The sequence below is a fragment of the Parathielavia appendiculata genome (assembly GCF_033297405.1).
Source record: "Parathielavia appendiculata strain CBS 731.68 unplaced genomic scaffold N657scaffold_6, whole genome shotgun sequence".
Taxonomy (NCBI): domain Eukaryota; kingdom Fungi; phylum Ascomycota; class Sordariomycetes; order Sordariales; family Chaetomiaceae; genus Parathielavia; species Parathielavia appendiculata.
In genome coordinates this window covers 796592-809631 of record NW_026944225.1, presented here as the reverse complement: position 1 = coordinate 809631, position 13040 = coordinate 796592, and the positions used below count along the sequence as shown (strand labels likewise).

At 55.7% G+C, this 13040-nt stretch overlaps 4 protein-coding genes across 4 annotated transcripts; 3 read left to right on the top strand and 1 right to left on the bottom strand.

Moving 5' to 3' along the window:
• Nucleotides 1–218: 218 nt before the first annotated feature.
• N657DRAFT_656103 (phosphoglycerate mutase-like protein) lies at nucleotides 219–1499 on the top strand (the record flags this gene model as incomplete). The annotated part of the gene is made up of 3 exons (XM_062794664.1): nucleotides 219–251; nucleotides 493–1301; nucleotides 1358–1499. 3 exons carry the CDS (start codon nucleotides 219–221, stop codon nucleotides 1497–1499), a joined length of 984 nt encoding a protein of 327 aa, XP_062647516.1.
• Nucleotides 1500–4211: 2712 nt separating this feature from the next.
• N657DRAFT_663894 (uncharacterized protein) lies at nucleotides 4212–5617 on the top strand (the record flags this gene model as incomplete). Its single annotated transcript, XM_062795209.1, has 5 exons — nucleotides 4212–4721; nucleotides 4896–5027; nucleotides 5124–5172; nucleotides 5226–5441; nucleotides 5514–5617. The coding sequence occupies exons 1-5, from the start codon at nucleotides 4239–4241 to the stop codon at nucleotides 5615–5617; spliced, it is 984 nt and encodes a 327-aa protein (XP_062647515.1). The 5' UTR covers nucleotides 4212–4238.
• Nucleotides 5618–6091: 474 nt separating this feature from the next.
• On the bottom strand, nucleotides 6092–8136 carry N657DRAFT_423085 (uncharacterized protein). The gene is made up of 3 exons (XM_062787303.1): nucleotides 7977–8136; nucleotides 6549–7852; nucleotides 6092–6493 (listed from the first exon to the last, which is right to left on the bottom strand). The coding sequence occupies exons 2-3, from the start codon at nucleotides 7765–7767 to the stop codon at nucleotides 6300–6302; spliced, it is 1413 nt and encodes a 470-aa protein (XP_062647514.1). The 5' UTR covers nucleotides 7768–7852; nucleotides 7977–8136; the 3' UTR covers nucleotides 6092–6299.
• Nucleotides 8137–9360: 1224 nt separating this feature from the next.
• Nucleotides 9361–11749, top strand: N657DRAFT_680884 (uncharacterized protein; the record flags this gene model as incomplete). The annotated part of the gene is made up of 3 exons (XM_062796331.1): nucleotides 9361–9659; nucleotides 9715–10039; nucleotides 10091–11749. 3 exons carry the CDS (start codon nucleotides 9361–9363, stop codon nucleotides 11747–11749), a joined length of 2283 nt encoding a protein of 760 aa, XP_062647513.1.
• Nucleotides 11750–13040: the final 1291 nt, after the last annotated feature.

Here is a 13040-nt window from a genome sequence, read left to right as displayed (position 1 = left end):
CCTTGAAGACTTGTAGCCCTTCTGAGCTGAAGTCGCACAAAATCCTGCATTCCCACCTACATCGTGAACATGGAAATCTCCTATCCAAGATACAGCGATTGGATCGGAGGCAATCCGATTGACACCAGCCACTCACAGTTATTCCGAGGCCGAATCCGTCTAGTTACGGCAAAAGCAACAAGAGGGGGCTGGGACCATCCGCCCTGCGGCCGCCCGCCATGTTGCAGGTGATCTACGTTACCCGCCATGGGGTAAGTTGTTACCCCAACCTGCGGCTGCGTCTTTATATTTGTCTCAGGTTTTGTGGAGTGGTTCGAAGTCCTGGTCGTGCTTTTCCACATGTGGCTCAGTCGAGTTACACGACAGAGCGCTTGTGGAGGACCTAGGGAGGAAGACAGCCCGTATGAGGAAGGCTATGAATCATCGTTTTTCCCAAACCGTCAAGTCCAAGTTTCAAACTACTGCGGTGACAATGGCTGACACGGTCAGTAGTTTCGATCCAACTGGCTCGTCGATCCGTCAAGCGGCAACTACACGACCTTCATCAAGTCACCGACCGGTGGGGCCGCCGATCCGGCCTTGACGGCCCATGGCGTCGACCAATCGAACGAGCTCGCCGTGAGGCTGCTGGCCGCGCACCCGCCCATCGAGCGTGTCTATTCGAGCCTCTACTACCGCTGCCTGCAGACTGTCGAGCCCTTTGTGCGCAAGGCGCAAGAGGCAGTGGTCCGAGACAGGCCGGTCTTGAGAATCCGCGGAGAAACCGGGCTGGGCGAGTGGTACGGCTCAGCCGACTTTGAGCACCCCGTTCCTGCCGGCCTCGAGAAACTCGACTCGCTCTTCCCAGGCCTGCTCGATCTGAGCTATGAGCCGGCTGTAACGCCGAACCGCATGGGTGAGAGCATCGATGAACTGCATGCCCGTGTGGCGGCGACCCTGGAGGCGTTGATCGCCCAGTGTGATAGAGACGGCGTGCGTTCGATCTTGCTGTGTTCCCATGCCGCCGTCATCATCGCCCTGGGGCGTGTCCTGACGGGCCGAATGCCCGCCACTGTCGAGACCCGGGATTTCAAGTGCTTCACCTGCGGCCTGAGCCTGTACCGACGCCGGCGGAGTCCAGGGACGGAGACCCAAGGGAACAATAGCAGCGCGAAGCAAGGCACAGCTGAAATCGATGCCGATTGCCACCGTCAGGGTGGCCTTGTTCAAGACTGGAGTGGTGGTCAAGGGGTATCAGGGGCTTGGAACTGCGAACTGAACAGCGATTGTACCCATCTGTCGCTGGGTGAGGAACGGGGCTGGTGAGTGTAGTCGAAGTCTTGTCACTTCTCAAACCGGAAACTGATATGGGACGCAGGGCCTTCTCTGGGGACGAGTCTTTCAAGGACATGGCGACTGGCCAGAGCATGCTGAACACCACCATGGGGTTGGGGGTCGTTGTAGACGACAGGAGCAGGTTGTCCGGCCGCCATGCGGAGGATACCCGGGGCAAGCTTTAGTCATGCCAACGTCACCATGTGCCGTTGACAACAACTCGAGCATATACTTTCCTGCAGAATAAAGCCCGAGAGGCTGTGATCTTGCGATGATCATTGCACAGACAACATGGCATCCCTTCGTTGACGCCGCGCCACCGAATCCGCTGATTTGATAGCCCCAAAGAAACTGCTAAGAAGGCTGAATTGAAGCCGTTGTGCCTGCTTCAGATGTTCAACGGCTCGGTCGAGAGGTTGTACAACGCCGGAGTTTTAGAATATGCCACAGCTGCCGTGCTACCCAATGCCGGCGAAGAGGCCAGTCGCAGAGGCGACATGCCAGATCTGCGAGATGCCGGATCGTAACAGTTGCATCAGAGGGGGTGGCGGCCCGGAATATCAACCGCCATTCCCAGGGGGCTAGCAGAGCTCACAGCCATGGCGCTTACACAATACCTAGTACTGTACGTCGGTTATTGTGGTCGCATGCCAGTTTCAGATGGATTGGCGCCGGCGAAAGCAACCTTCTAGCCCGCTTTTGGAAACGGGATGGCCCAGGAGGTCTCGCTGCGTTGGAGTACAATTTCCCATCAGGCCGGTCGCAGAATGTGTCAAGTATGCCCGCACATTGTATGCGATGTGCAGCGATCTCGATAGTGAGAACCTTGGAGGGTTCAAGCAGCGTCCGATGCCTCTGTTTAGTTCAAGAACAGGAGCAAGAAATATGATGTGTGACATTTCAAGGGTCCCATTTTCCCTCTGTGACCCAATGGCCGAAGTCAGTACGACATGCTTCCGCAATGGCTGCTGCTTACCTTGAATCTGGTGAAGAGTAGGAGCATTGGAAGCTCTGTGTCATGACCCCTAAGCTCGGGGTACTCTTCCCGCTCTTCACAACGGCGGTCACTAATAAAAGGGTCCTCCCGCTTTCAGTGAAACGTCTTTCAATTTTCAGAGAGGAACCAAAAGCTCCATTGCTTATTGGACCATGATTCAGTTTCTCATACTAAAGGCCGCCTTTTGCGATTCAGGTCTCTTCATACACGATGCAGACTCCATCTTTTCCCGACTCCAGATCGAGATTGCTGCGGTTGACACAACCGCATTTGCACTACGCCTTACGTGGTATGACGGCTTGACCCGCTGACCTCACAACCTGAGCCAATCACAGCGCAGACCGTCCACATCCGCGCTTTCTTGTTTAGGAAGCGCCCTCACTTCCTCTTGCAACACCACTCTTCCCCGTGCTCTCCCTCACCAAACTGAATCGACATGGGTGCATTGGAAAAAAGACGCATTGAAGCTGAGTCCGGTTGCCGCGTTCACTCCTAGCTTTCAGGAGACGGCGCTGCAGGTATGTCTCACCGCCTTGGCTTGGCCGCTCGGTGCGAGCCAAGTCCTGTTCTGAATTGCTCGAGCACACAAGCGTTCTCAACTTTCAAGCTGAGGCACTCGGCAGGCAATTGCGACTCCAGCGCTTCACAGACATGAGAGGAGGTAGGATTGTATAACGGTAACTCCCGCTTGACTGACTGACGATAATTACACCTCCTGCGGCGACCCCCGCAATCATGGCAAAAAAACCCAGCTGTGTTGCCTCCTCAGCTGCTATGGAATCTCACGGTGTGCCGGTCTGTAAGCAATTCGATACCAAGACTTTCCAGCTGCGGAGATTCGAAGGCTTACCGTTGCTGTGACCTCTTTTCGGATGGGGTACTATTGTGCACTTAGAAGGACAATAGGGGCTATCAAGAACCACAGTTCTAGCGCCTCAATGAGAGTGGCTCTTCAAGAACTGTCATACATTACCTACTCTTGAGGCTCGGCTAGGTACTCAGTATTGTATCTTCCTATCTCTGGCGTACCAGTTCATTTCTGGCTTCTGCAATCCAGGCCCTGTGCTGTTAGTAAGGTTCCAGCTCTCTTCGTCACAATCACATTCATTTCAGATGTGAGATAGAGACGTTGCTACCCACCCTTCTAGCCATACACATACCAACTCTCGCCGGAGGGAGCCGAGATTCGGTCCATCATCACCACAGCGGTACCACATTGCACCGGTACCACACCACACCGAGAAGCGCTGGATTTTGGGTGCAGCAAGTCGCCGAAGATGCAGCAAGGGCCCTCCGCCTCGATAGATTCAGTCTAGTCGCATGTTGATCCAGCCTTCTTCGTTGCAGGATGCCTGGAGTCCTGGACCCTCTGGGGAGCCGAAAAGGCAGGGGTCCAAACAATTCTCCCTAGCCTGGATCGCCACCATCCACGCCTCGGACTGCTTGACGAGACTTGGACCTGCGGCATTTACTCGCCATGAGCCGTTGGCACATTCAACCCGCCTGTCTCCTTGACAGCTGGCAGTCCAGATGTCCCACCTCCCGATTCCACCTCGCGGGCATCGACACCTCCACCCCCTCGCCCACCTGCTTCCTCGAGATTTACAGATTGACTCATGGCGTTTTGGGATTCAACCAGCTACTGCAAGGAGCTACTTCATCTACCGATGCAGTATAGAAGATCTCTATCTAAAGGTGAAGCTGTGGTGAAGCTGTAGCGCAGAAGTCCCGTCTTGGGAGGATCATTTGCAGCTTCTCGTCGTGTTCCTGGAATCTTGATGTATATAGAGGTTGTGGAGTCCCACGAGCCTCAGATTATTGTCGTCCCACTCTCGCAGCGCCTGCCAGTCGCTCACAGCAGAGTGCAGGCTGTTGTTTACTTTCTCGGATCTTTGAAGCATAACCACCCCATCTCGACCACTCCACCATGGGCTTTTACAATCCTAGTCTTGCCATCCGGCAGACCGACATGGAACCCAACGAGGGACACACGAGGCCACCCACGCTCAGCCAGAGCATCGCGTTAGAGGACTCGCCGCGCATCTACGTCGACCAGCGTCTTCCATCGATAACTGTTCTCCTGGGCGATCTGCCACGCCGTCCGGTTGAGCTCGCACTTCGTCTATTCTTCCCCCCCTCCCCTCTTCAGTCCTCCATCGGCGCGCCCTCATCCCCATTCTCAAACCCATATCCAACCTGGCCGGCACTCCCTCCCCGCCCGCGATCCGCAGCAGGCCACCATCAAGGATTCATTCCGCCCCTCGCACCCCTGGTCCCGCGGAGAGCATTGGCACACTGCACTAGCTCTACCACTCGCTCTTACACCGTCCCAGACCGACCCTCAGCCCACTACTACCGAACCAGCCCGGACCGTGACCACCACCGCCAGAGGCGTACCAACAAGAGAGTCGTCCGCCGCCAGCGCTAATGTCGCTCTCCGGGCTCTTCCGCCGCCAACAGCAAGCCCAACCTCAACAACAGCACAAACAATCAAAACCAAAAGCGCAATAAGCAGCCCTCCATCTTTGAACAGGAGGGCTTCATGATCTACCATAAGGTTGAGCTCAAACAGAGTTGAGGTCAGGTCCAGGCGACCTACATGGCGCGGTGGTCAGGCCTCAATTGCACCGTCAGCGGGATCGAGTGCTACTATCGCGCCAACGATTGGGTTCCGGCCACGACACCTGAGGGGCTGATATCGCTTGTCGATCCCGAGGTGGACACCCCCCCTGACCAATCCATCCCAGAGACATGATTCTCAGGGCAGGGTGAGAGTGAGAGCGCCAGTGAGCGGGTTGGGCAGGGGTAGCAGCCCCGAGACGGGGCGGTGGAGGAGGAGGAGGAGGAGGAGGAGGTGGTGGGTAGTATCACGCCTCCTGCGACGCCGCCCGCGCTTGAAAAGGGCTGTGGCCAGATGGAGGGGAGACTGAGGAGAGTGAGGAGGAAAGGGAGAAGGCCAAGACGAAGCGGCCGCCGTGGTGTAAACTTTACAGGGACGCGTACTACCGCACGCGGCAGGTCAAGTGCCGCCAGGAGGAGGTGAGTCTGATGGAGCAGTTTCCCAAGGAGTTGATGGACGAGCGGAATGATTGGGTGCGGGAGGAGCATCGCGTTCTGGCGAGGGGTTTTGGTGAGCACCACTCACAAACTTTACCTGCTTTTGTTATGTGGTGGCGAGAACTCGCTGCTGACGAGATTTTAGCTGAGAGACGACGCCGGCAGAGAGAGGAGTGGATCGCTGCCAGGAAAGGGCGGCTGTATCAGAGGATGCTGCACCGCAGACTTGTTTTCTGTCGTTGCGTCTAGTCTTTGGTCAGTCTGTATCTCGTTCTGCTGCCTCTCAACATACTCCAACTGCTCTATACACACACACACACACACACACAAACACACAATACACACACATACATACATACATATATACACCTGCAGATACACGCACATACACATACATACCTGGTCCCTCTACTACGCTCTCGTCCAGAATTTCATTTGTTGCTGCGTATATGCTACACGATGCTCATGTTACCTATGTTGATGTCGGTTGGCGCTGTGACAGAGAGCCGCGCATAGAATGGAAACCCCGTCCATACCAACTTCTTTCATTCTGTCTCGTTTCCTTGCCAAAGTGTATCAAAAAGAATTCATTAGCCGCGTCAGAAGCGACCGCGGCGAGAAGTTAGGAGATGTGGGAGGCTAAGTCTGTTTTGTTTGATTGGCCGGGGTTTTGTCCTCTGGCCTCGTTCTTTCTATATTCCTATGGGAACCTGGTTTGGGTACTGATTATTATGATATAATGAAGCTCGGGGGGGTAGATGAGGAACAGGATCTTACGACGTGTTCGATGTTGGACAATGCCTGTGATTCGCGTTGCTTAATTGAACTGTAGTAAGCAGAATCGCTAGACGCAAGAACAAATACACTTGCTGCGAAGCTCGGATGTGCGATCAGTCCGATGCTCCTACCGATATCAGTACCTATCCTTGTTTCACTCCATCAGGCCCTCGCCATTGTTGGCCCATCTAAGACTTTCGTCCAAGGGATCGTCATCCATATAGTCTCTCTCGTCCCACTCCTCCATGTCCGAGGCATTCTGGTTCAAGTAATGGTACGGGTACCGGCCAAATTCGTCATCCCAATCGAGATCCTCGTCAGGATAGTCTGCTGTATAGTGATCTTCGGCTACATGGCTGGTCAGCTGCCTGATGATCCTTGAGGGCTCTGTAAGCCCACTCACCATTTGAGTCCTCGTCATCATCGCCGTACTCCTCCCCACTGTCCCCCTCGTTGCCGTAAAAGAACTCGATTTCGGGCTCGGTATCAAACACGAGCAGACCGACGCGGTGTAACGGGACCTCTTTGTCTCGCAGGCGTTCGACGGGAACACGCTTATACGTCTCAAAGACATAGTCTTCTTCGTCGCTGGAGCTCTGAGCGTCCTCCTCCGCAACTGGGGCCTCCGCCGCGGTTTCATCCGTTGGTCTCGAGGCCTGAGCATCGGGATGGCGCTCGAAATAGCGCTGTTTCGGAGCCTTGGGCTTGAAGCGTGATTTGGCAGGGCTGTGCTTACATGTGATGCTCTTCTCATCTGCGCGGCTGACGATCTCAAATTTCGAGACTTTTTGCGCCTGAGCAACCTCATCAACATCTTTGTCCTTGCGGTCGCGCATTGCTGGGGCCAGAGACGGCTTGGTGCTCTGCTCCTCGGTGCGGGTAAGGTTCCTGGCGATCTCCTCAAGTGTCCAGGCATCCATAGCCCGAGCAAGCGAGCTCATATCCATGTCTTTGCGTTCCTCGCCCATTGACGGGGGATGCGAAGGTTGCACGCCTCGCGGTTGAGTACAAGCCCTGCGCCCTGGTCGTTTGAGTTTGAGTGGACGGGGCTCCATAGCGGCAGCAGGCCTCCCGTCTGCTGGCGAAGGAAATTCCGATGACTTGGCTTCGGTCCGCCGGCCTGATGGCTCCGACGGTATGGTCGCGTGTTCCTGAAGGGTGGCCTTCAACGACTCCCGGTGCTTCTTTGCATCCCTTTCGACAAACACAGCCGGCGCAGTGCGCTTTTTGGACACGCCAGCGGCCGACTGGGGCGAAATGAAGCTCTTTAGGTGGAAGCGTCGAAGGTTCTCGGTAGTTGGACGGCTGACGGTGGTCACTGCTGGCTGCTTTGAGGCAGCGAGCGCTGCCGGGGTCTCTCCTGAGGTCGCGGCATCCTTTGTATCTGGGCGCCCAGCTGGTTTGTGACGGCGTCGCCAGGTTTCGTCGCCTTCTTCGGTTGGTTGGATGATAGGGATCGCTGGGGCAGGAGGTTCGACGGGCGGCTCGATGGAATCGATCTTCTGATAGACCCAAGTCGATTCATCAAATCGCGATCGCTTGCTCGGCTCAAGACGAAGGTACTCGACGTCATCAGCGCCACGTTTGCGCTTGACATGGATGGTGTCTGGTAGGTTCGCCATGGCTGATCGTCGGAAATAAGTTGATTGTAATATCTTTCTCTGGTGAGTGCGCAAAGGAAGGCGGCGTGCGTGGTACAATCCAGCCCTAATTTGTTCGTTTATTTAGCGTGGCGCATGGACAGCAAAGGACAAAGGAAAGATAAAGAGGAAGTAAAATAAAGAAAGAATACAGGAAAGTCGAAAGAGGGAAAAGGAGTGTAGTTAACTACCTGGTAAGTTCACGCTAACAAACAACCTTAGCTACCAGGGTTGTATTGTACTTTAAACTCTCAAAAGCGATGGACTCGAGGTGAGATATCTAAGACGGAGGACGCTCCCGCAAACGTGCCTCATCCACAAGAAAGTTGACGGTAAACAGGTTGTCGAAGGCGATTGCTCTGCAGACGAGCCTAAAAGTTAGTAAACCGGTCATTCTGCCGCCCAAGACCGCCCCTCTATCCTTATCGATAAGTTGATCGATGACGGAATGGCGCGGTTATCAATTGTCCTGGCCCCGTCAACTACACATCCACGGTAGCCTCGTACGGACGTACCGTGTCGTCAGAAGTAACCTTATACACAGGTGCTCTGTCGCTACCGGGTAATTCAAGCGTCAATTCGGCCAAGTAATGGCATGTATAAAGCAAGTAGGAATTGACGAACGGAGATCTATTGTTGAACAACTGGGGTTGTTGAAAGTGGGGTTTGTGCTTTCCCTTTTCCTCTAGGCTGGAGCTGGAGCTTGAGTTTAGAGTTTCTCCACTTACATCCCTGGCCGACGAGCTCTTTCAGCCTGCAACAAGACGCAGTCCTCACGAGGCTGCCATCGTCATTGCTCGCCACCTGGGCACGTTCAGTGCACCCCAATGGGCGAGGAAATTGGATGTCTAACCGCTATGTGCCAGACTTGCAGGTTTTAGAACTGACCATCGGCCAGTCCCTCTTCTACGAGCATTCGAGGTCAATGGACCATCACCACATGCAGGATTGCATCGAAATCAAGGCATAGGAGGGGTTCATCAGTCCAATTTGAGCAGAATCCCGTCATCATTCAGACCTTAAGTTACTTATCCGTTGTCCGGTTCACCCTCGGGTCGGTGCAAGGGTGACCCGAAATCTCGATTGAGCTTCCTGCAGGTGCTGGATTCATCTCAATCCTTGACCTGACGATCCAGGTATCATCGCTTCCTCGGATCCAGACGAGTTTCATCCATATTACCTAGTTGTCATTTGTCTACATCTTTCTGTTGCTCATCTTTCTCGGTCGCTCTGCTGTTGTGCTACCTTACGCCGTGGTTTCGCACCGCGCGTTCCTAGATTGAACTTAAGTGGCGCGACAGTCCATGCCCACCTCGAAACCACCAGTTGGTTTCGTCAACCTTACCTACTAACCTCACTAGTGACGCCAGCGATTCGGCTTGTTCACATACTCGAACACCCATAAAATCTCGACCGCGCAGCAGGTCGGCTGAGCTGACTGCCGGCATCCATCTTCGACAATCTCGGTGCCAATTTTCTTGGTCTTGGAAGCAACATCGAAACGCCAACCTAAGCTCGGTTTGATTTCCCATCCGCAATTTTATTCCAACGATCTAGATCTTCAGCCTACTCACCATGACATCTACTCAAATCCCCGTTGTCATCACCTATCACAAGCCCGGCACTCAGCCGCCGATATACGTGGCAGGCACATTCTCCAATCCGCCATGGCAGCCCTACGAGATGGAGCGCACAAGGCGGGATGACGGGAACTACGACTTCACAAAGGAGATCCGCGCGGAGCCAGGCTCCAAAATCCAGTACAAATTTCGCGTTGGTAATGGAGACTGGTGGGTGCTGAAAGACGACGCGCCGACTGTGACGGATAGCGCCGGGAACACGAACCATGTGTTGGAAGTGAAGCCTCATGGAGAGTAAGTGCCAAAGCATGTGCCGTGTAACGGGGCGAAGTAATGCTAATTGTGCTAGGCCATCTCATGAGTATTCTGCGGAATTTCGGGATTCACAGCAAAGGAAGGATGTTGGCAGCGATGCACCCTTGTCGTATGCCAAAATTGCCGCCAAGCATGTCCAGCCCTCTGCCGAAGAGGCTGCTGTCGACCGTTCGACCACCGGCACTCCTATCTTTGCCAGGGTCGCTGCAGAGGTGGCAGATTCTGCCGAGCTTCTTCATGAGGAGGTACCGGAACGCAGAGACCCCGAGGCCGGCGCAAGCGGTGATAGCGGGGAGAAAGCAGGCGACTCAAGGGCGGCAGAGGCCGTACCCGCTCCTAAGGCGCCCGAAAGCTTGGAGGTATGTGTACCTTTCCGTGCAGCAGTCTCGTCCGTAGGCTGACAAGATTAGAGCACGGTTGTCATATTGGAACCCCCGCCGGGTGAGGGCCGCCCCTTGAAGGAGGAACCTCGAGGTAGGGAAGCTGGCGATGAGCAGGAGGACTTCATTGCCGATAAGTCGCCTCTTTTCGCCCACGAATGTGTCGGCATGTACGAGTCGGACGAAGAGACGGGCCAGGAGGATACTGCTGAGGAGGATGTGGCTGAGGATGATGAGCGTTTTTATCGCTCGCTCGTCGAGGACATTGACCCCGATCAGATTGATCTGAATGATCCGACCTTGGAGCGCTTCCCGTCGGCCCGCGACGACATCATGCAGGCCGTACGAAAGCTCGAAACAGGCCTCCCTGCCGACCAGGCATCTTTCGAGGGCAACCCCCGTTCTCCTGTGGTTAACCCGGCACGGCGGGGAACCGAAGACATTACGGGCGATTTCCACTTGAGTGCCCCTCAAACGCCTGCCTCCTCGCGTCGTTCCTCAAAGAGGTCGCCACGGGGCTCCGTCAGCTCGATTCACGCAACAGCCTCGCTTCACTCCATTTCGGAAGCCGAAGAGCAGGCCGCCGAGCAGGAGGCGGCCAACTTCCGCCCCGCGGTGGTGTTCAGCAATCCCCTGAAGCCGAAGCCCAAAACGCTGAAACTCCCAACCAGTGAGGAAGACGAGGGGGTTGTCTTGCGGGATGGTCTGAGCCCTAGGACTGTCAAGCCAATGCATCGCCCGATCCCAATGGCCGAGCCCTCCCCTCCACAGTCTCCACCATCGACGAGGGACTCATCTAGAAGCCTGGCCCCCGCGGAGGTTGAACTTGACAAGGACAAAGAGCGCTCCATGCAGGAAGTCTTCATCCGCCCGGCTCCACAAGCCGAGAACCCGGGTCCCGCGCAGGCGGACCCGCCCGACACAACAACCAAGAAGGCAGACCGTCCTGGAGAACCTAGCTACGCTCAGGCTGCCGCGGCAGACACTGCCGCTTCCGAACCGCCCAGCCAGAGCAAGGCCGTTACTTCACAGTCCCACAATGCCGAGAGTCCTACGTCGAGCAAGGACACGGCATCCCACGATCCCAGGGCTAGGCGCCCTAGCTACGCCGAAGTCGCAGCGTCGAAACCTTCCCCAACCGAACCGCCCAGCGCCGCGAGCCCAAGCGAGATCAAGAACAAAGGACAGCAGCAGGAGGCCACAAAGCAGAAGCCCAGACGCCTCAGCTACGCCGAAGTTGTAGCCTTGCCGCCGCAGCCGGCAGCACCGCCCAGCGATAGCGATAAAAAGGCAGCGCAGGCGCCCTCCCATCCTTCAACGACGAGCGTGGCTACAGCCGAGTCATCGACGTCGACTGCCGCCCGTGCCTCGGTGTCAAAAGACGACTGGGACAAGAACAAGGTTCAAGAGCTTCTCCGGAAGCGGGTCATGCCCGGAGGGAAGCAGCGGGAAGGGGAGATGGCTAAGTCGCCTGACTCGGCAGCGGCGGCTACTGCTGGTGGTGGTGGTGGTGGTGGTGGTGGTGATAATATGCAGGCGGTGCAGCCCAAGAGGCGCCGGGGGTGGCTCAGGGCCATCTTGAGGTTTGTGTTCGTCGAGGTGATTGGAAGGATCATCAAGAGTGTTCTGAGAGTGTTTGGGATTGGCGGGAGGAGGGGTGCTGCGAGGCGTGAGGGCGTGAGGACGTGAGGAGGAGGGCTTGAGGAGAATTGCTCTCTGGGGAGTGTCGGTGGGTGAGTCGTTCGTCTGGGCGGTTGAGGGATGGGTTGGGCTGGTTTTGTTGGATTGTACTTGTACATGTGTGAACGTCGCTGGTTCAGGGGTTGGGCTTTGCATTGGTGGAATGGTGAGCGGTGATGCCGCGGTGCCTTTACTTCGGGTCGTCAATACGGCATATCAGATTGCTTGAAGGATGATCAGGGGAATGAAAATTGTTTAGTTGGTAGCTGCCAGGTGGTGGTTATTTCATGTATTGTAGCCTTCCCAGCAGCTGTCCTGAAACAGCTCTCTGTCCTGTTCTTGTTTTCACCACCTTCATCTCTCGTCTCTTTTCCCTCATTTTCTCTTCCTTGCTCCTATCTTGCGGCATCAAAATGTTGCCGCAAGGTCTCGCATACTATAACCGCCGCGTCCCTCTTGAGCAGCTGCTGCGGGGTCAACAGGGCCTCCTCCTTCATGTACGGATACTCCGTAGTGTGACCAGTTTCTGAATAACTCCCAGCTGGTGGTCTTCATTGGGCTTGTGGCTTGCATAATTAGTGCCATGTAAGCTAACAGATCCCCTCCTGCCTCCCACCCTGACGCATTCCTTTCTCAGCGCGGCGCCGTGGGCCGTGGGCGTGGACACGGATATCGCTTACACTCCTGGGAATTCACCGGCCCTTCTTCACCGGTTTATCCCTCATGCATACTATTTTTGTTGATTGTCTTGTACTCGAATCAGCTACCTCTTAGCTTCCCATCATGAATGTAGACGCCCTTACGTACAGGACCCGACCAGTGTTCGCGCGCGCGGCAACGCCAGTACATGTATCATCAGTACCACCAATACACTTCGCCGTCGCAACCAATGATCCCCTTTCATCCTTCACGACCCTCGTATGCGGCCAGCTCGCCCGCACCATGTACCCCTCAGCAACCATTCTCGAGCCCCCGGCCCAGGGCCGCTGCTCCTACACACTTCTTCTTCCAGACAACCGAATCATCCTCCAGTTCCGCCCGCCCACCCACAGCCTCGACCTCAACATCACGGCCGCCGCAAGCGCCATCTTCCCTAAGCTGGCCCCTGCAACGACCAGCCTGTTGGCCGTCATCGACCCGGCCACGGCGTTCGACGGCAGTGGTGATCAAGACAACATCCACAACAACCACCCCAAAGCCCAAAGCCAGATCGTCCCCTGCGACAGGACCCTGCTCATGTACCGCCACACTTTCATCGACGGCGTGCCCCTTTCCAGCCTGGCGGACTCACAACCGCGAC